This window comes from Dipteris shenzhenensis, chromosome 3, assembly GCF_047967505.1.
Source record: "Dipteris shenzhenensis isolate YYH24624 ecotype China chromosome 3, Dip_SZ_1.0, whole genome shotgun sequence".
Classification (NCBI taxonomy): domain Eukaryota; kingdom Viridiplantae; phylum Streptophyta; class Polypodiopsida; order Gleicheniales; family Dipteridaceae; genus Dipteris; species Dipteris shenzhenensis.
Window position 1 is genome coordinate 48,389,620 of NC_141598.1, and position 22,123 is coordinate 48,411,742.

The 22,123-nt window shown below is 42.6% G+C and overlaps 1 protein-coding gene across 1 annotated transcript in view; it reads left to right on the plus strand.

Annotated features, from left to right (window-relative positions):
• Positions 1–1,039: 1,039 nt before the first annotated feature.
• The window catches only part of LOC147903925 (clathrin heavy chain 1), a 32,243-nt gene continuing 11,159 nt past the window's right edge, over positions 1,040–22,123 (plus strand). Inside the window, exons 1-17 of the mRNA XM_087402108.1 lie at positions 1,040–1,111; positions 2,100–2,304; positions 13,742–13,830; positions 13,966–14,044; positions 14,586–14,713; positions 14,939–15,037; positions 15,164–15,272; positions 17,677–17,756; positions 17,877–18,104; positions 18,217–18,282; positions 18,515–18,631; positions 18,734–18,931; positions 19,068–19,184; positions 19,384–19,443; positions 19,586–19,672; positions 19,984–20,067; positions 20,143–20,277. Of these exons, the coding sequence (XP_087258234.1) occupies positions 1,067–1,111; positions 2,100–2,304; positions 13,742–13,830; positions 13,966–14,044; positions 14,586–14,713; positions 14,939–15,037; positions 15,164–15,272; positions 17,677–17,756; positions 17,877–18,104; positions 18,217–18,282; positions 18,515–18,631; positions 18,734–18,931; positions 19,068–19,184; positions 19,384–19,443; positions 19,586–19,672; positions 19,984–20,067; positions 20,143–20,277 (1,926 nt within the window). The 5' untranslated portion in view covers positions 1,040–1,066. The remainder of the gene's footprint in view (positions 1,112–2,099; positions 2,305–13,741; positions 13,831–13,965; positions 14,045–14,585; positions 14,714–14,938; positions 15,038–15,163; positions 15,273–17,676; positions 17,757–17,876; positions 18,105–18,216; positions 18,283–18,514; positions 18,632–18,733; positions 18,932–19,067; positions 19,185–19,383; positions 19,444–19,585; positions 19,673–19,983; positions 20,068–20,142; positions 20,278–22,123) is intronic.

Here is a 22,123-nt window from a genome sequence, read left to right on the forward strand (position 1 = left end):
ATTGAATGTATGATGGTAAATGAAGTCGTATGTTTTCTTTTTTCACCCTCACCCACCCATGGCCTACTACGAGGGGCACATCTACCAAGGGCCTGGATTTGAATGCGGGAAGTTCACAGGATGTGAAGAGGGTAGCTTAGCTCAGGTGGGCAAATGCCCTACTGCTCAACGTGTGTCGTTCCTCACCAAAGTTGTAAGGTTTTTTTCATGTAGATATCAAAGAGCTTTTTATGGCTGTGCTTAAAAAAGAGAAGAAGAAGATGAAATGAAATGAAGAGGAAGATGAGGATGTGAGTGTATGATGGTAAATGAGGTTGTATGTTTTTTTGTTTCCCACACTGAACCCACCCACGGCTAACTACAAGGGGCACATCTTCTTGGAGGGCAGTCTGGCATGCAACAAGGTTGGAATGTGGGCAGGCCACAGGATCTGGGAGCTAGCTGAGGTAGGGGCAAGTCAACTTATGGTCTGAAGTGTTGCAGGTTGGCAAAGTTGTAAGTTTGGGTTCATGTAGATGGATATAAGGGAAGCCATAGAGTGAGTAGAAAGAGTTTGTATGTTTTTTTCTTCTCACCCACCCGGTTGGAGCCTGCCTGTCGAAGGGATCGAGTGCCGGTCGCCGCCTTGGGAGGGAGGCGCCGTAGGAGTGGGGTGCCGAGGGCGACATGGGCATGTGGCTGTGTTGTTTAAAAAGAAGAAGAGAAGATGAAATGAAATGCAAAGGAAGATGAGAGATGTACATTTGATGGAATTTGGGGGTTTGCCTTTTTGCCAATGCGCTGCAAATTTCTTCACATTTTAATCTCTAAGTACTTTCTTCTTCTTCTCCATTGTCTTCTTCATCATATTATCTTCTCCATCTCCATCTTCATCTTTTTCTGCACAGGGAGCTTGGTCCGCCATAGCCAGCCTCCCCAAGCTCCCATTCCCCCCCCCGATCTGCTCCCAGCTCCCCCCATCTTGCCATGATCCCCCTCCAGATTTAGACATCCCTTCCCCTCCCCCTCCCCTCATTTCATCCCCTTAGCTTTGCGCCTCCCCCCCCCCCCTCCCCCCCCTCCCACCATGGCGGCAGCCAACGCCCCCATCACCATGAAAGAGGCCTTGACGGTGAGTCCCCCTCTCCCGATTTGTTGCTCTTTTCCTCCGATTTCATCCCACAAAACCTTCGCTTTCGTTCTTGCCCTACTCCTCGCTCCCCTACCCCTCCTCGCCTTGGCAATGCTGCGTCGATCACCCCGCGAATCGGGATTTGATCACCGTGTTTGTCTTCGCATCTGGATTTGTCGACCTTTCTGCCGCTCGGATGGTCTTCTTCGGCTTCCACTGTGGACGTATGATTTTCTCGGGAGTTAGGGAAGTGTGCATTGACGCGAGCAGCAGTGCAAGAATTCTTTAAGGAGCCAGATCTCTCGGTTTTGCAAAGTGTGAATCCGATTTGCCGATCAATAGAAGGCAACTGTAGAGTGTAATCTGCACGTAGATCCAGTAGATTGCGTGTCAAGCAATCATTGGGGATTCCGTTCTGTTCGGCCGTCAAAGACAGTCGATTTCACGTATTTTGTGTGTACAGACCCGATGGCAGCCGTATTTTGAAAGTTCGTCTAATTTCGCTCGCGATTGTTCTTTCTTGCAACAACCCTAAGTATTCCTGAGGCACCGAAATTACTGGCTAACAGCCTTCGATCTAGCTTTATTCGTGGGGCGTTCGCCATCTTCTACTTCAGCTCGTTACTTTCACGTGTTCCCTTTCATCTCATTGCTTTTGTTCATGCAAGCTATCCAGGAATCGGTTTCGGCTTTCCTTTAGATCGGATCTCTCTCTCTCTCTCTCTCCCTCTCCGTCCGCCACTAGCGCTCTCATCCTTCTTCCCTTTTTAAGAAAGTACGAAGATTCATTTTCAAGTCTACAAAATTCCAGCAGGAAAAGTTGTCTTTACCCTGTGTGTCAATATGTTCAATTCACCTAACTCTGTGGAGCTAATATATATATTTTTTGGGGGGGGTGAGTGGGCTTTTTGAACTCCTCATCATGGGTATACTATCGGACATGAAGTCTCACCTAAGTATGTTTGTGTTTGCTTTTTTTTTTTTGTAGCTGCCAAGCTTGGGCATAAACCAACAATTTGTTACGTTCACACATGTGACCATGGAGTCCGATAGGTATATATGTGTGCGAGAAACATCACCTCAGAATAGTGTGGTCATCATAGACATGAACATGCCCATGCAGCCTTTAAGGCGGCCTATTACTGCAGATTCTGCTTTGATGAACCCTAATAGCAGGATCCTTGCTCTAAAAGGTGCTCTTCTGAACTTCTTACTGGCGGCATAAAGTAAATCAAATATTTGTTTTACCTATTTGTTTACTGAGATAATTTATATAGATAGATAGATAGATAGAGAGAGAGAAAGAGAGAGAGAGAGAGAGAGAGAGAGAGAGAGAGAGAGAGAGAGTTGTCTATTCGACTCATAACAATATAAAGTGTCTAGGCATTTTTGGTATAGAGCATAGTTCTACTTTTACTTCCACGAGATTTAAAGAGGTCAAAGGGGTTCCAATGCCTAGACAAAGAGGAGACTTGTGATTATAGGTATAGAAGACTAGTGTAGTATGTGCAAAAACTTTGAAGTTGAAAAACTAGTTCTAACAAATTAGACCGTAGAAAGTTTCACGTCAAACTTTGATACGAGAAGAAAGAATTCTTGTCTTGCTTCTTTTCTTTTTTCCCCATATTATTTTGTTGTTGTTGATCATTCCCATGTGGGTTTTGTGTTCTGTTGCTGCCATTGGCGGGCTTTTGAGAATAGGTGCATCGAATATCTCCCAATACTTGTGGAGAACAATATGAAACAAGTGAGCCTTCTTCTCAAGAGTTTTGTGTAGGTTTTCAACCATCATGAGATTGAAATTGCACTACCTTAGGCAATGAAAGTGGGTGTCGGAGAGAATGCCCTATGCATCACGTCGAATACCTCTTTAGTATTGGGTGCAATAAACGATGCATGTACTTATGTATATAATGTATATAAATGTTTTGGAGGAAGGAAAAAAATGTTGTTGACGAAGCATTGAAATGCATGAGGGCAATCTTCCCAAGTCAACCTTGATACACGAGGACTTGGGGTGGATAAACGCATCTATGGCTGCCACTCTAGCTTATGGCACACCATACTTCCATACACATCTGCTGAAATAGCCAAGGTAGTAAGTAAATTTGCGAAAGAAGTGGATGGTTTATTGGGGGATCGTTGTTTGCATACAATCTCCAAAGTTGAGCATCGCTAGCATGATTTATGTTGGAATGGTCAACTTGGAAATTATTGTAAAGATATTTGTATTCTTTAATTGTTCCTGAAATTGAAATGGATCGACCATCTTTGAAGCAGTGAATTTTGAACGTCTTCTCAAGCCTACAATGCATTCCCATGGGTATTGCCCATAGTGTACTTGTATTTGTTAGCATGCTTTGGCTATATTCTCATCTTATGCAAGTATACGTATTTGCTAGCATAGCGGGCTCAAGTACTTCCTTAAGTTTGGTAGGTCACTTGATGGTTTGGGTCTCATGGGCCCTCACAACGGACGCCAAGGAGGTGTGTATTGTTTGAATGAAATGCTACAACTTTCCCGTCTCCGATTTGTTATGCACAAAAAGAGTTGTTTATTTAGCAAAGCTCAGGGAAAGAAAAACTTCTCTCTTTTTTGTTTACCCTCTTTCCTTCGATTGGGTGGCCGAAGCCCCTGATAAATGCATAGGCTCGGAGAGGAAAATTCAAGTCCGCAGCGCATCTCCTCCAGAATTGCTGCAAATATTGTTGGATCAAGGAAATCTATGACAATACATTAAAATCAGCCGAGCATTTCTCTAGGTTAAGATGAAACTGCTAGAATGAGGATCTGGGATTGCTCCTTGTTAACTTGTAGTGGGTGCTTATAGATTGGCCTTGATGATGTGTATCGGTGGTTAGCCCTATGATGTGGATTGGTGGTTGGCCTTACATTGAGATCAATAGATGGTAGTGCATTGGAATGTGTTGGACTATGTTGAAATGCGTAATATACTACTTGACTTTGTTGGAAGTGCATTGCTTGTCAAACTACATCGGACTTTTACGAACTTCAATGAGAACTTCAATGAGTTGTGCCGTAGGTAGATGTTGGAGTTGACGGATGTCGAATGAGATGTCAAAATAAATTACATCATCAAATTGTTCTTCTCTTTCTTTGTCTCTTTTATTTTCAATGTAGAATTTCGGACTTTAGAACAACAAAAATCTGAATTTGTGCTAGAATCGCGAAAGAAGATCCAAAAAGATTGTTATGTTAGAGTCCATGCTTGAACGTGTTGTAAATATTTTACTCATCCATTTAGCTATTTTATTGCTCAATTTGTTCTCCACTTATGCGGCCAATGTCAGCAAACGAGCATCCAATAATTGGCGCTTTGAGCTTGGTGAATCTTGGTCTACCATAATAATTGTACTCTGACAACCAAAATCAGACAATAGATTCTCATGTGTGAATAGATGCGATGGAGAAAATAGATGAAAAGAACTCACGTTTGGTGATGACTTGATGGAGATGGCGATGGTGATGGGATGTGCCTATCAAGAATGGCAAGAATTCTTGGCTTGTGATGGATGGCAAGTTGAGAAACATCTGGAGTTCTCGATGGAGTTGGCGATGGTGATGGGATGTGCCTATCAGTCGTAGAGAGCAGTCTCTTGTGTTAGATTCTCAGTTACTAGCCTTCCTTTGGTTGGATGTATTTTAGCATCTCTTGATGTATCATGTGTAGAGTAGAGTGAGGGCCTTGGTTCTGGGTGTGCCCACCCCATGTGAGGATAGTGTAAGAGAGGGGTTGGTTGTATACTTTGGCATGTGTCTGCTAGCGTATTGCGGAGGATGTAGTCACCTCTGGGGTAAAATTGGATGGGCCCAATAACGGTGTATGGCGGGTCATGATGGAGTCCGTATTGCAGTCATATGATCTAGCAGATTTCATTTTGGTGGGGCTTCCTAGGCTTGATCGCCTTGCAACAAACCTAGGGATCCTGTAGGAACTGGAGACTAAGACCATGGCTCAGCGCTAGGACCGGGTCAATGCGAGGGTACATTTTTTCATTTTCTTGAATTGTACTCCTCAAGATATTAATAATGTAAAGCACATGCCAAGTTGGCGTTCTTGTGCAACATAACTTCTTCCATGAAGAGGGTGTCTTTGAAGTTCAAATGAGAGTGTGGAATCCTTCATCGATGCAGAAGCACATCAACAAGCTCCAAGAGCTTTAGCAAGAGATTCTTTAGGTGGGATGGCATGGCCATTGCATTGTTGTCCCACTGGTTTTTCAGGTACTTTACATTTTATTCGTCCTTGATCACCAGTGGAAGCATGAATACGTTGACTTGGGAGGAGTTGGTACCCATGGTGTTTGACCATGAGGAGCATTTTTTGAGTCCTTCCTAGGGCAGTATCTAAGAGGCCTTGGCAGCTGAATAGAAGGAAAGGAATAGGAAGACAGATGCAAAAAAAGAAGCGCTCAAGGCTCCACGTACGTGTAGTCATTGTTGCTTGAAACGTCACTATTGGCGGTAGTGTCCTGGGAGAAAAATAGAGGACTAGTGAGTGGACAGCTGTAACATGCAACGGTAATCTGATCGTGTAATCACGACAAGACCTTATTTAAACATTTAGCAAGGAATTACCGTTATGCACCATTGAGATAGAAAGGAGATAAGATAGAGAGAGAATGGAGTCGAAAATCGATTGGGTCCCTGTACCCACTGAGGGCTCCCTCCCCCAATCAGGGAGAATTTGCTTTATACTTGGAGAAGTGAGAAATACAAATAACACTCTTTGAGAGAGCACGGAAACACGTTTTTGAAGAGTACAATGTGCACACATATAGCAGACCCAAAGACCTGAGAGGCAACGCCGACCAATATCGAGACCTTGATGCTGTTCACACTGACAATGTAGGGCACTTCTGCAAGGCAAGGAAGAGGCTTGTGCTGTCCACCGGGATGCAGGGTTACTGCGTGAGAGAGAGTGAAAGCTAGGAGTAGAAGAGTCAAAGCTAGGAGTAATAGATTCTATTCAGCATTGTTTATGGGATTGCAGACAGGCGAGGATGATTTGGATGGGGGTAGCTAGGATTTTCAGTCACTTTGCCCACTCCCCATTCTTTATGACATGGGGCTCAGTGGCTTGGCTTTCTCTTACAGGGCCTCAGGTATTCTATGAGAGACTTGACTCCTCTCGGGCCATTTTGGTTCGATGTCATCAGATCGAGTCTTGTTCGTTGGATGTGGTACCACACCTTCCTTTTAGAGATGTACATGCCTCTGTGGATACTTCTTTGGAGATTTTAGCGAGCATAGCATCCTGGCATATCTGGAGAGCCAAATGCACAGAGGCTATGGAGGGTACTCAGGTTCATCCCTCACACTTTGGCTAGTATTTGGACAGACACCGTACATACTTTGATGTCCATATGGATGAGTACACAGGGAGGCTCTTGTGCAGCCTCAGCTAGGTCCTGCTTTCTTCAGGGAATGTAAGGATTCTCCTTTCTTCTCTGAGACTCCTACAGGGTTGAGGTGGCACTTTCAACCTCAGCCTTGGTTGTTTTCCACCTCACTTTGAGGAGGTTTTATTTATCCTCATGATTTCATGATGTTGTATTTCCGCTCAGAGCTTGCTCTAGCGAGTTTCTTTCTTACTTAATAGAAGTCTCTTTTTTGCAAAAGAGAGCTGAGAGATGACTGAAATATAGAGCTGAGAAGGGAGCTGTGAAAAACTGTAAAGAAAGCTGGAAAAAGCTGCTGAAACAGTATCCGAACCTTACTCCGTTTGCTGCTCCGAATCTGCAACTGTGGTGAGCTGTGTATTCACCTTCCGAACAGGCTGAACTTAAGGCCAAAGGATGAGGCTTATCAGGGCCAACTTCGGAGGTGCTCAGGGCTGCATACAAAAGGCCTGAGGGGAGCTGTTTGGAGTGCTGAGAGTGAGAGAGTGAAAGCTAGGAGTAATAGATTCTAAAGAGAGCTGAGAGATGACTGAAATATAGAGCTGAGAAGGGAGCTGTGCAAAACTGTAAAGAAAGCTGGAAAAAGCTGCTGAAACAGTACCCGAACCTTACTCTGTTTGCTGCTCCAAATCCTCAACTGTGGTGAGCTGTGTATTCACCTTCCGAACAGGCTGAACTTAAGGCCAAAGGATGAGGCTTATCAGGGCCAACTTCGGAGGTGTTCAGGGCTGCATACAAAAGGCCTGAGGGGAGCTGTTTGGAGTGCTGAAGGCTTGGAAGCTGGATGGGAAATGAGGGCCTGGAGGCACCCTATTTATAGGGCTGGAAGGGCTAAGCCAACCAGCCCAAAATGGCTGACTTTTCAGTCGGTTCTTCTGGCTGGTTGGCTGGTACCTTGGCCCCATAAAAGCAGCCCTAGGTCCCATAAAAGGTGGCTTAGAGAGGGGCGTAGGGTAGCCTATAAAGTCAGCCCTTTCCCTGCCATTCCCCTTCACTTGTTCCAGCCTTGAGGGGGCCCAAAAGGGCTCCTATCCTAGGCTGGACCTAAACCTATCTCTAAACCTAAGACAGAAACACTACCCTACTGTTCTCCAGTGGGTACTAGTGAACAAGGATTGATCTGTCTAACTTATGCCTTCCGGAAAGTTGGGACTATGCACAATGTGTTCCATGTAGCTTATAGCGATTTCCGACGAGCAGCAACCTAAAGTTATTGATGAAGTCGAAGTTTTGCAGCTAGAGCAGATTCTTCTCCATAAATTCAAGAATGGGTCAAGACGAAGAGATTGAATGAAGAGATTTTGGACTACCTTTTGATTAGCCTTCTCCTTTAGTGCTAGCCTTCATCATGGCTGAGTCTGCCCTTCACCTCCGGAGTGCCGACAGAAACTCAGTACGAAGACTTTGTATAAAGGGATGCTCAAGTATGTGTGGGTGTGTGAATTTGTATGTGTGAGAGCATATTTTTATACTATGGTGTACACCCACTGTTGGGCACTGATGACGTCAGTGGGGATGTCATAGTAGCTAGTCCCTATGCATGATGGAGTTTATGGTTTTCAACCTTGTGAGTGACTATCATGAGATTGAAACTGCACTATGTTGTGTTTTTAGAGGATGAGTTTGGGAATGTTCGTGGATTCATCTAGGTATATGCTTCTACCGTATTAGCGGACATGCAAATTTCACCTTGTGAAGTTTTCGTCCAAGTTGCGGCCTGCTGGTATTGTGATAATGCTGGTATTGTGATAATTGTAGGAATAGAAAAGGAAGAACTAGAAACTAGAAAACTAGAAGTAAAATAAGAACAAGATTGAAAGACAAAGAAGTACCTTGAGAAGAGTGTAGACAATACACAAGCTAGATAGATAGATTGCAATGATGTGACCCATGAATATATGGGCCAAAGTACAAGACATAGAGCAAGAGTGCTTATGGGATAATTGTAGAGGTGCCACATGGCACACACTCAAGACACAAAGACTAGATTAGACTAGACAAATGTAGACTAGGGAAATAGTACACTTAGTGTGCACTTATCTCCAACACCCTCCTTAAGTGGACACTAGGAGTAAGACAGAAAGATAAGACTAGAAGACAGACATAAAGACTGATAGACTGAGAGACAAGATAGAAGACATGACAGACAAAGATCCTGAGACACCCCTCCTCAAGTGATATCCTCATATGGGTCCACAAGGGTAGGGACAAGATGGATCTAAAACAAAACACAGTCAGACAAGACTAGATAGACAGAAGACTGACTGTAGACAAACAGAAAGACCAAGACACTAGAACCCCTTGACCTATATCATTGGTGGTCAAAGTGGTAGACAAGAAATATGAAGTAATCAGAAAGCCCACTTCTCATAATATGAGGAAGGAACATCAGGATGTGCTGATGGAGATGTTGCGGCAACATGGGCTGAGGTAGATGTAGGGGCTGATGTAGAGGGTTTGGAGTAGCAGTCCCTCTCCCGATGATTATCACGGCCACAAATGGTGCATGGATGAGCCTTGAAACAGTCCTTCTCCATATGATTAGTTTTGCCACAATGGGTGCAAGGCTTTCTTACCTTAGAACTTCCTTTCTTTGCTAAAAAAGCAGTGTCAGTTACCTTTCGTTGTTGAGTTCTTTCTTCCTCTTGGAGAGCATTGATGATACCTTCAAGAGAAGGATTATTGTGATACTTGAAGGTAGTGGCAAGAGTAGCATAGGTGTTAGGTAAGCTTTTGAGAAGCACATCAATAGCAATATCTTCGGAGATGGGAGACTTTACTGATGCAAGCTGAACCATAAGACTGCGAAGATAATTGACATGAGAGGCTATAGTAGCTCCTTCCTGCATATGTAGATCAAAGAATGAGATCATAAGTGCAATCTTAGAGTTTTTAGATCGGGGTCCAAAAAGGGTATCCAGATTCCAAAGTGATCCATGCTTGAGGAGCAGACTATATGTCGGAGATGTGATGAATGTAATCATCTCCAAGACCGAGCAAGATGATAGCATAGGCTTTGTCGTTCTTGGCAGTGATAACTTGCTCAATGTCGGGATCTTCGGGAGTAGCACGGTGAACAACGTCCCAAAGACCTTCTTTCATAAGATGGCACTTGATTTTGATTTGCCAAGTATGAAAGTTGGACCCATTGAATTTGTCGATAGACATGAGAGAATGAGAGGAAGAAGCCATGTGGGAAGGTCTTACCTCTTGCTAAGATGCAAGGGCAGTGTCTATTCCCTTACAATATTGCAGAAATAAATGAAAGGAGAGATCCAAGAAGCCGGTTCTCTCACCACTTTGTCAAGGCCATAGCATGTGATAGCCCATCGAAGGGCAGTGTCTATTCCCTTACAATATTGCAAAAATAAATGAAAGGAGAGATCCAAGAAGCCGGTTCTCTCACCACTTTGTCAAGGCCATAGCATGTGACAGCCCATCGAAGCAGGAGGAATCAGCAGTTTGTAGATATGAGGATAACAAAAAACTGCTCAGCAAACTGAAGAGACAATGCACAGTACCTTTAGAACAGCTTCAGCTCCTTCTTTGTTTCGAACAGAAAAGGTACGGGCAGCAGCCTTAGAAAGTCATGGGCAGCAGGCTTAGAAAGTCATGGGCAGCAACATGGAGCGGCTCTTCAGCATGAACAGGGCGGCAGCTCACAGCGCAGCAATGGTGAGCTGAGCGCAGCAATGGCGCACAGATCTGGTGCACAGATCTGGCGTGCAGATCAAGGCGCAGCAGATCTGGCAGCGCAATGGCGTGCAGATCTGGCGCGCAGATCTGGCAGAGAGACGGTGGCCTGATGTGGTGGCGCAGATCTGGCAGAGAGATGGCAGGCAGATCTGCAGCGGCAACCTGAACAGGAACGGCAGCAGCTGGAGGTGATGGTCTGAATACCATGTAGTGGAGAAGACGGGCAGAAGATGGAGATGGCGGCGCAGAGAGTGGCAGGGCAGACAGAAGCAGCCCGTTTCGGAGATGATGGTGACCAGCTGAGCGGGGCAGAAAAAAGGCGGCTATGGCTACAGCAGACTGAGAGGGGAGAAGAGGGATCAACCTGGCTCTGATACCATGTAGGAATAGAAAAGGAAGAACTAGAAACTAGAAAACTAGAAAACTAGAAGTAAAATAGCAATGATGTGACCCATGAATATATGGGCCAAAGTACAAGACATAGAGCAAGAGTGCTTATGGGATAATTGTAGAGGTGCCACATGGCACACACTCAAGACACAAAGACTAGACTAGACTAGACAAATGTAGACTAGGGAAATAGTACACTTAGTGTGCACTTATCTCCAACAATAATTCTTTCTATCTTAAATGGTGCGTTGCCCTATCAGCTAGATTTAGATTTAGATGCTCCTTGGGGAGAGACTAAAATGAAAATGTTTAGACTTCACAAGCAGTTGTAGCTTGAATGAAGAGATTTTGGACTACCTTTTGATTAGCCTTCTCCTTTAGTGCTAGCCTTCATCATGGCTGAGTCTGCCCTTCACCTCCGGAGTGCCGACAGAAACTCAGTACGAAGACTTTGTATAAATGGATGCTCAAGTATGTGTGGGTGTGTGGATTTGTATGTGTGAGAGCATATTTTTATACTATGGTGTACACCCACTGTTGGGCACTGATGACGTCAGTGGGGATGTCATAGTAGCTAGTCCCTGCTATGCATGATGGAGTTTATGGTTTTCAACCTTGTGAGTGACTATCATGAGATTGAAACTGCACTATGTTGTGTTTCTAGAGGATGAGTTTGGGAATGTTCCTGGATTCATCTAGGTATATGGGTCAAGACGAAGGATCTAGGAGTTTTACACCAAGTCTTGTGATCGAGGTACCCATGAAGCAATGTGGTTGGACGAAGACTTTTTCCAGGAGTTCCCACAGATTTTGGCGGACTACTTGGAAGCAATGAACCTACCACCAAGTTAAGGAGGAGGGAATGTCACATGCACCCCTGCACTTGGGTGCAATGTGACACACTGGCGACATCGACAAGTGCGTAATAGTTCCCTAATAGGGAGATTTGGTTCATCGAGACATCATTGATCTTTTGACTGATAGGGAAAGGTCTGAGGCTTGTGAAGGACAGCTTATGGGCATCGCTTTCCCACGTGCTTCAATCGTTGCTTGATAATGTGTAAATACACCCATTGACCCTCTTTATATTGAACATCTCTTTTGGATTTGTTGGCATGGTGCGTGTATGATGCTTGAGCTTTGGCGATGGTACTTTTCTCGGACTCCGTAATCTCTGCCACCAATTCGGTGGTTTTGTTGGCTTCAAGAGATGGAGACACCATCCGGGTGAGGAGTGATGTAAACTGCCGTCCAAACGCCGCTTCATAAGGTGTGTGACCAATGCTTGAAGAATAGGTATTGTTCAAAATGGCTTGCACAAGCGGAAGAAACCGCTCCCACTTTTCCTGAGCATCATGACTATGATTTCAAAATATCAAACCCCACACCATTTTTTTTCCGTCTCTCCATTCGATTGCGGATGGAAAGCGTTGGACATCTGCAGCTTAGTACCAAAATTATCAAACAAGGCGAACCAAAAATTAGACGTGAATTTGGAGTCCCTGCCAGATGTGATGGCCATTGGCAACCCTTCTATGGGATACCAATGCTTGATAAACAAACGAGCTACATCTTCAGTGCTGGCCGTCTGTTTGTAGGGAATAAGCATACAATATTTGCTAAAGCGACAAACAAATAGTAAGATAGAGTGTTACGCATACTTGCGGATGCTAGAAGTGGTCCCACAAAGTCCATACCTATGTCTTGGAAAGGACCGTCGGGTATTGGCAATGGCATAAGTAAGCCTGTCGCTTTCTTGTAGGTCACCTTGTCAGAGGTAGGGGTGGACCGACGTGCTGGTCGGCCCCCTTATGGCAGCATGGTCTTGTCAGTAGACCGACTGGAAGGGGGTTGAGGCTATTAATAGGGCCCCCCTTCCACCCATTGTATCATCCCATTGTATGGAGGTTTTGCCCAGCAGTGGTGAGATTTCGTGCAGTCTCTCTCTCTCTCTCTCTCTCTCTCTCTCTCTCTCTCTCTCTCTCCCTATTTTGCAGTTCAGTCCTTCTAGTGTGTTTGCTCTCTCTTTTTGTTCCATTTCCACTGCACTCTCACAGGTTGTAGCTCTCTTTGAGCAGATTTTCCCGCAGATTGTGGAATCAAATAATGAGATCTTTTGGCCTTTCTCTCTGCTGTAATTTCCAGTTTCATGGGTTGAACTTTGTGCGCTGGCTTGAGGATGCAGAGACTTTGACATTCCCTTGAGAGAGATCCTGCTGTGTGGGTTTACAGAACATTTTTCTAACACTCTTGGCCTCAAGAGCAGTGTCATTCTTTCTATTTGCAATGTACCCAGAGGAAAGAAAGTGATAGAAGTGCATTGAGCAGAAGTAGTCTACTTACTGATGTTGCAAGAAACTCTGTTCTTGTCAATCGATTTTTCTTCTTCTGTTGTTTGCTGTTATCATTAAGGGTTGACTGCTTCTCTTTCTTTCTAGTATTGTTGCATCTTGATTGAAGCAGGCTGGCTGCGTGGCAGTCATGAGCTTGGGTATGGCGGGGTGTCTCAGGCCGCTCCTGGGCATTTGCTGTTGTCTGATGCAAACATCAAGGGGCTGCATCCTTCCCTTTCTTTCTAGATTTGTTGCATCTTGCTTGAAGCAGGATGGCTACCTGGTGTCAAGGAGTCACGAGCTTGGGAGTGTCTCAGGTCGCTCCTGGGCAGCTGCAGGCAGAGCTGTGGCTGCCCCTTGGGCTGAGGCTACAGCCCATTGAGTCAACTGGCTTCTGGCTTCCTAGAGTATTTACTGCATTACCCTTGTGTTTTATTTGTTCTGCTCTATCATGTTCTATAAAGCCTACAAAAGGACTCAAAGGATACGTAAACAAAGTAGGTGGCCGTGTTAATATGAGACTAAACCATTAGGGAGCATCACGTATGTTCTTCAAGAAACTTGCAACATTTAATGGTAATTAGCAATATTTCTTTGCTTAAACACATCTGTCTACAAATATAATCTATGTAAACCAGTAGCCATATTCACATGAGAGTAGCCATATTCACATGAGAGTTGGAAATCGTGCTCTATTCATAGGATATGTAATCTTGTAATTGCTAGTATCTAATTAGAAGGATTCAAATTTCATGATGCTCGGTCTCTTTCCATTGTTTGATTGCAGCTCAAATACCTAGCACGACTCAGGACCACTTACAAATATTCAATATTGAGTTGAAGGCAAAGATAAAGTCATATCAAATGCCTGAACAGGTCATATTCGTGTATACACATTTTTATGATTATTGAAGCAATATTTTGGATCTGGAATTTTTAAAACTGACATGGTCTTTGCATACGCAACGTAATTGTTTTTGATCTGATGAAGCATGCTATGATATGTTGAAGGTGGTTTTCTGGAAGTGGATAACTCCAAAGATGCTGGGCCTTGTAACTCAGGTGGCTGTCTATCATTGGACTCTTGAAGGTAAATCAGAAGCACCCCTAGATCTCGTAGCTCCTCCTATGCCATAATTGCCCCTTCCCCCCTTTTTCCCCTTTTCCTTTTTTGGTTAACAGAAAAACTTGCGATTCTTCCTCAATTCTTTCTGTGATTGCATAAGCATGGGTGTGGATTTGAATTTATTGAGACTTAGACTTCTCATGGGCACTGATCATTACAATTAAATTCATATCTGAAATTTGTATGTATTGCTGCTCAGACAGCATAGTTTGTGGAAAGTTTCAAGGTCTGCTTATTCTTGCCTTTATCTGAATGGCAATTTTAAACATGCAAGGTTGGGTAGAAACTTGTAAGTCTCTAAAGGGTTTTTATTGGCTTCAGGGATACTTTTTTTGAGTTAAATGGCCAATGCAGTCTGTCATATGTGGTTGTTGCTGCATTGCAAATGAGTGGAAAGGCTGTAAAAATAATCAGCATGCTCTGGACAGAGTCAGATTCTCTGTCAACAAAGAGGGTGTACAAGCAGAACATTCTCATATGCTCTGTGTGGCATGTTCTGAGACAGGTGATTCAGAGCCAGTGAGGGTGTTTGATCGAACGGCAAATTTGACTGGAAACCAGATTATCAATTATAGATGCGATCCAACAGAAAAGTGGCTGGTTCTTATTGGCATTGCACCTGGAGCCCCTGAGGTGGAATACTGTCTTTTAAGGATCAAAATTGATAGTATGTTGAAGTGTATTGCATGAGCTTTGGGAATTCTTTCTTTTTGAGCAAGTCCTTGTTACTTTTGCAGCGTCCTCAACTGGTTAAAGGATAGTATGTTGCAGCGTCCTCAAAATTGATAGTATGTTGAAGTGTATTGCATGAGCTTTGGGAATTCTTTCTTTTTGAGCAAGTCCTTGTTACTTTTGCAGCGTCCTCAACTGGTTAAAGGAAACATGCAGTTATTCTCAGTTGATCAGCAACGAAGTCAGGCTCTTGAGGCCCATGCTGCATGCTTTGCACCTTTTAAGGTGACGCTTGCAGTTAGTGTGGCCTAGTGAGAAAGGCAGTGCTTGCATAATGATATTTCGTACATATGATAAGTTCTGGCTGTGTGCTATTTCTAAATGTTAAAGCGTCTCCTGGGATGTGTTCAGGTTCCTGGTAGTGATACTACTTCCACCTTGATCTCTTTTGCAACCAAAACAATTTCAGGTGGTCAGCTTACCTCAAAGCTGCATGTTATTGAGCTTGGTGCACAACCAGGTACTGCTTTTTTTCATAACCCTTTTGCTTCTGTCTTGTATATCTTTGTTGTTGATATTGCTTTACTGTGGTAACTCTTTTTTTAGCAACAAACAGCTGCATAATGTAGCAAATGTTGCCAAATGTGCATATTTTGTAGATTTTCTGTGTGAAACTACATCCCCTCCCTGCGGGAAACCTACTAGCTATGCTGACAGAAATGTCATTTAAAGTGAGAATAAAACATGGATGTGAAAATGATGAATGGTCTGACAGAATATAACTTTGTAGCTCAAGCTACATTTTATTTATTAACTCTCTGTCCTGGTACTCACTAATCATTGTTGGATGCTTTAAGTGGGCCTTTTAAAGCAAGTGTTGGTATTTGGGAACAGTAGAGGAGATTTTGCAATACGCTGAGCCAAAAGCTTGCAAGCAAACAATCTTATTTTGTACATCCTGCTGTCCTTTGATCAAAAGATAAATGGTTGCTGCAGTAAAGCTTTGCCATCATTTCCTGTCTGCAATGACTGCAATAAAGATTGGCTGTTTTATCCTCAAGCTATTGTAGGTTGAATATCCATTGATGGTTGTGCTTTTCATTCCCATTTTAGTTCGTGTATTTATTCACAGACTTTGCGTGATAGATGTTGTATTTTAAAATTTGTATATTGCTTTGATTCCAGCACTTTATCCTGTTGGCACCTCAACCATTTCACTCGAGAGCTCAAGGAAACCCCCTATGTAATCTGCAAGGGCTACCATAGCCTTATCCTAGAATAGCTATGAAGCCTTGGAAGGTTGGTGCTTCCAAATCAGGACATAACTATGGAAGAATCACCAGGCAAAACCCTTTGATACCACTGGGCCAACTCGATACCACCAGGCCAAACCCTATTGCTTTCTTGTTAATAAAAATATCATTTTCCTGTACTTAGTGTGTTTGCCGATTGCTTTCTCGTTAATAAAAATATCATTTGTCTTACTGGCTCCTCTCATTTCAAAGATAAGGAGTTGTGCCCTTCATCTTACATGACAACTGTATTAAGGAAGATGGGGGCAATGTCATAGTAGCTTTGTCCCTCCTCTTTGTGAATGTTGTGGGTACCTGTCATTAGGTTTAAAAGTGTACTTTTCTTTTTCCCTTTTTAGTTTACGTGATGAGTTTGTGCATCAATGACTGCATTCCAGCAATGTTCCACTCAATTTAGGTTCTCTAGTCTCTCGTATTTGCACAAGTAAGAGTGCATTTATCTCTCAATTTAGTAATTTAATTCTATTACTTCTTAGAAAGGGCTATAATACAAGAAAAGTAATGAGGAAACTCTGCTCTGTCTTTTGCTGTAGTCACTCTATCTTCGGAATTTCGGCTTTGGGAATTTTTAGGATCCTTGAACGCAGAATCAAAATCCAAAGTGGGGATCTTCATAGCCCATTTTCTTTAAAATTTTTAGATTTGGTGAACTTTTGGAATGCATGTACTCTTAGGTACCTGTTTAGTTTAGTTCTGCTATGTGTGTGCTGTGTGTGAGTTTGTATAAATTTGTTTTTATTACAAAATAATGGTAATAATTATTTCCTTGTGCTTGCGTTTGGTGCATAATTTGTTGTCTTATACGTACGTTGGTTTATCTTTGTTTCCTTGTGTTAGCACATTAGTTGTTGTTTCTTTCTGCATCTTTTACAAATAAAAGTTTCAGGGCTAGGCTGGGTTGTGATGGAAATTAAACCTAATTTAATTCTCTCTCTCTCTCTCTCTGTGACTTCGCTTTTCTTCTTCTAATTTTCAGCTTGTTTCTGCCTTTTTGTTTTCAAAGTTTTTGTTGGTTGGTTGCAATTTCAAAGCCTTAGTAAGCACTGGGTTCACCCAAGAGATTCCAAAATCTTTCGAAACCCAAATGGCAGCTTATGCTTGGGTACTGATGAGAACATAATTATTACTAAGTTCTTTTTCTTCCTTTTTATTTTCCAACTTTTGATGGATTCTGCGTTCTCTTTATCTTGACTTGACGATACATCTCTGACTCTCATGAGGCTAAATTATGCTTTTGAAGAACTTGTGGAATGGCAACATGTCGATTAAATATATATGCAAATAAAGTACACACATTTTTAATTGTGACTTGCTTCTTCTTTTTGTGGTCTCATCCCATGAATGATAATGAATGACTTTGTTGGTGGACTTTTGCTAAAAATTCAAGATTTACTAAGCTGGTAATATATGGCTAAGGTTTCAGTTCTTGTAAATATACTAGTCATAATATTGACTGTCCAAAATACTTTGCTTTGATACGAACTTCTTTTGTTGCTAGAAGATTATATTTATAGAGGCAATGCTACTCATGTTCTTTTTCTAAGGATATTACATTTTTCTGTTTTAAAATTCAGGCAAGTCTTTACAAGGGCTGGTAATTTGTGAGTGTAGGTAAACCTGGCTTTACAAAAAAGCAGGCAGATTTGTTCTTCCCACCAGACTTTGCAGATGATTTTCCAGTATCAATGCAGGTTGGCTAAGCTGTGTTCGGTTTGCAATGAATTTATCAGCATTATGTATCTGAAACTTGGCTACACGCTCCAGCTCTAGGAGGGACACTAACGCTAGTTTTTTGTCTGAAATTTATACAGGTCTCCCAAAAGTATAGCCTTATATATGTTATTACCAAGCTGGGGCTCTTATTTGTTTATGATTTGGAAACTGCAACTGCAGTATACAGGAATCGGATTAGTCCCGACCCTATATTCCTTACTGTAGATTCCACTTCATTGGGTGGATTTTATGCTGTGAATCGCCGAGGTCAAGTCTTGTTAGCTACTGTAAATGAGGCCACCATTGTTCCCTTTGTCAGTGGCCAGGTGAGAAACAGATGCGTGCTGACTTTCATGATCTTTAGAGCCTTTTTTAATCCTTTAATAAGTTTTGTCTTGTATTGGAAAACAAAACAGCTGATTTTTGTAATTGTGGCAGCTAAATAATCTGGAGCTGGCTGTTAATCTTGCAAAGAGAGGGAACTTGCCTGGTGCTGAGAATCTGGCAAGTTCTTACTCCTTTTCTTGCGTTTTTGTTGGAGACATGCGCCTATCCATTACGTCTGGGCTCGTTAAGGCATTGTGGATTGATGAATTTCAACGGTGAATTAACCCGTTAGCTTTTTGGAAAACAAGATAGAAGAGGCTTATTTTGTACTCGAGGCTTGAAGGAGATGCACATACAAATTCTTAATGGCTCCTCCAGTTTTTAATTTGTTCAATGGTATGCTGGCCAGGTGGTCCAACGATTTCATGAGTTGTTTTCTCAAATGAAGTATAAAGAGGCGGCAGAGCTTGCTGCAGAGTCTCCTCAAGGAATTCTTCGCACACCAGATACTGTGTCAAAGTTCCAGGTATATTTAACAAATTTGATTTGGATTGTCTCACTGACTTATCTTGTTCTTGACCAGTTTTGTGCTATGTTTGATAGTTTACATGTTGCTCTTGGTTTGCAGAGTGTACCAGTGCAACCTGGTCAAACTCCTCCACTGCTGCAGTATTTTGGGACTCTACTGACGAAGGGGAAACTAAATGCATTTGAATCCTTGGAACTCTCTCGTCTAGTTGTCAACCAAAACAAAAAGAATTTATTGGAGAACTGGCTAGCAGAGGATAAATTGGAGTGTAGTGAGGATCTGGGAGACCTTGTAAAGGTGTGGGATAAGTGATATCAATACTATTTCCTCCCCAGGCCTTTGAATTCATTTGTCCAGGTGATATTTATCATGCTTGATCTTCTAATTAGATAAAAGAATGTTAGCAGTCTCACTTTTATTCTTGCTCTTGTAGACTGTGGACAATGATATGGCACTAAAAATATATATCAAAGCTCGCGCTACACCCAAAGTCGTTGCAGCATTTGCTGAGAGACGAGAGTTTGATAAGATTCTAATTTACTCTAAACAGGTATATGGATGGATCTTTTGGATTTGTATGGAAGAAAAACTAATGGCTTACCTTATTGAATAGGGGCTGAGTGGTGCAATAATGAGCTGAGGCCAGCTGATGGGCATTATTTACATGTCATGAGGGGTGCTGTTTCAATAGAGGTCTTTAGATTCAGTTTGCCTTCCAATGGTGTTCTTACAGTCCTTGTGCTTCACAGGTTGGCTATACTCCAGACTATCTGTTTCTGCTTCAAACTATCTTACGCACAGATCCTCAGGTAAACTTTCAGGGAACTATTGTCAGTCTTTTACATCATGCAGGGCAAAACCTCCAGTTGTTTTTCTTTCAATGTAGGTTCCTTGGATGAAATCTTGAATCGACACAGGACTGGCTTTTGACCTCTGTGATGCTTATTGCAGGGTGCCGTAAATTTTGCATTGATGATGTCTCAAATGGAGGGTGGGTGTCCAGTTGATTACAATGTAATAACAGATTTGTTTCTTCAGGTATACAGCTAACACAACTCCTCCATTCTATTTCGGAGTTTCAGAACAACGCTTTCGCATAGAATTACTTAAATGCATTGACATGTATCTCTATTTTCCATTTTGTGGGTGCTTCAAGTGGCAAACAATATGGTATATGTGCACAAGCTTGGGCATGTGCCTGGACTCATCTAGGTATATGTATGTGCACAAGTTAATGAGAATTTGTAATCAGGAATATGGTGTGTGATTCAGCATGATAAGTTTTTGTTATGACGCATTAAAGATCACTATCATAAGAATTAGATTCATATGTAACTTGGAATTCGCAGCGCAACTTGATAAGGGAGGCAACATCATTCCTATTGGATGTTCTGAAGCCAAACCTGCCAGAGCATGCTATGTTACAGACTAAGGTATGGATGTGAATGCTGTCACCTTGCATTTCAGGTGCTTTGCTGAGAGCCAACTAAGTTTAAAGTGGCTTGCAGGTGTTGGAGATCAATTTAGTGACCTTCCCAAATGTTGCTGATGCAATTCTTGCAAATGGAATGTTCAGTCATTACGATCGCCCTCGTGTGGCACAGCTTTGCGAAAAAGCAGGATTGTATATGCGTGCCCTTCAGGTGATGTTAAAGTTACTCTTATATTGAAATATGGACTTATATATGCTATAAGATGCTTGAAAAAATGCACGAAAAGGTCCTTAAATGTCTGTTAACTTAAGGATGCAGGCTGTTGTCTGTTGAAGGTTTTGGATTACATAAAACTCCCAGTTTGGGCAGTCCCTCCCACCCCTGTGGGGGTTGAAAGGGCTTGAATGCAAAAAGCTCTGTTACATGGGATATCTATGAGACAATCCCCATGCAGCATATGCACAAAAGGGGAAGCAGAAACTCTAGACTAGTTCACACTCATGAGCAGGATGAAGATGAATGAAGGAGATATCATATAGAAGGTGGCAGTGGAGTAGGAACACCAAATGAAGGCTTGATGACGGAGAGGGGGTGCAAGGCTAGCCTTATTCTTACACATCTGTTTCCTCATGAGTAGGTTAAGGTATCTGCAAGCTCTTCCTGAAAATGCAGAAATTGAAGTGAGCTTGGTCATCCATTGTTCCTCATTTTGTTTTGTTTTGTTTTTTTTGGATGTGTGTCCGGGAGTCATTTTCACCACGCTTGAAGCATGAAGTTGCCTTCTTTTATTTTCCATGATTGCTTTGGAATGCTTCTTAATGTCTATTTTTTTAAAGTACAGCATTAAGTGTAGCTCCAAATTTGGTTTTTGGTGGCCTTTCTGGCTTAGCATAGGGCAGTTTGTTGCCTTCTACTGTCGGATACTTGGGGAATGGGGCTGCTCTAACCCACCTATCCCAAAGCTGAAAGTAGTCACTCTCCCCCTTTTCACCTAGGTGGCATTACTCTTTAGAGTGCTCTTGCACGTGACACCCTTGGGATCCAGGATCATAAAAGGGTTATTTTTTAGCCCTTGCTGGCACGTTGTGTGGGAATTTCAGAATTGCACTGGTTGAGCACAGTGATACTATGCCATTCCATCCTCAGGATGATGCTGAGGGTAACACTTGAGTTAATGAGTATAGTAGTAGTAGTACTGGGATGCTCTGTTAGAGATGTACCTTACCTTTGATGCATTGTTGGGTGCCATAAATGCCCAGAATGAGAGGCAATACTGATGGTAGGGCTGTTCATATGTTAGTGAAATGCTGGAGTACTCATAGTTTCACCAACATTAAGACTTGCAGAAAGTGAAACTAAAACCATCAAGATGGCCATAGGCTTAGGTTGCCATTGGGCAGCACATGGTTAGCAAACGATGTTGTCAGGGTGCACTGATCAAACTCTCACATTATTACTCATGCAAGGGTCTTTTTGACTTGGACGTGGGTTGCATTGACATTGTTAGGGTATGTGACTGGATAATTTTTTTGGCAGAGTTTAGTGTTGATTTAAATGCCATACTCTCCGTTTTGTGCACAAATGCAAGACAGTGGTATTGTAGGGTCTCACAACACCCAAAATTTGGCTAATTATAGCATGGCAATTGGACGGAGAACTAGAAAAGAAAGTGCATTGTATGCATCGCAGCTGATCGAGCCATATATTGTTCCACTTGTGGAAGAGTAATTTCTGTCAGAATTTGCTGATGTGTCACATAAACTACCTCCCAAGAGATGCTGACCATGCCATCATCTTGGAGCTTGGCAGCAAGCCCATTAACAGGCTCTGTACTCTCTCTAAGGCTTGAACGTAAATAAGTCACATAGTAGGTGAAAAATATCTCATTTCGCACAGCACTTCCCCTCTATAGATTATTTCGTAAGCCTTTCAACCAGCAGATAAATGTTGTCCCATCTGTTCTCTGTATGGCCAATATTCTGTGATACTAGATCTTTCCAAAGACCCTCCAAGTAGAAACTCTATTCTTCATAGATCTTTGTGATGTCCGTATTCA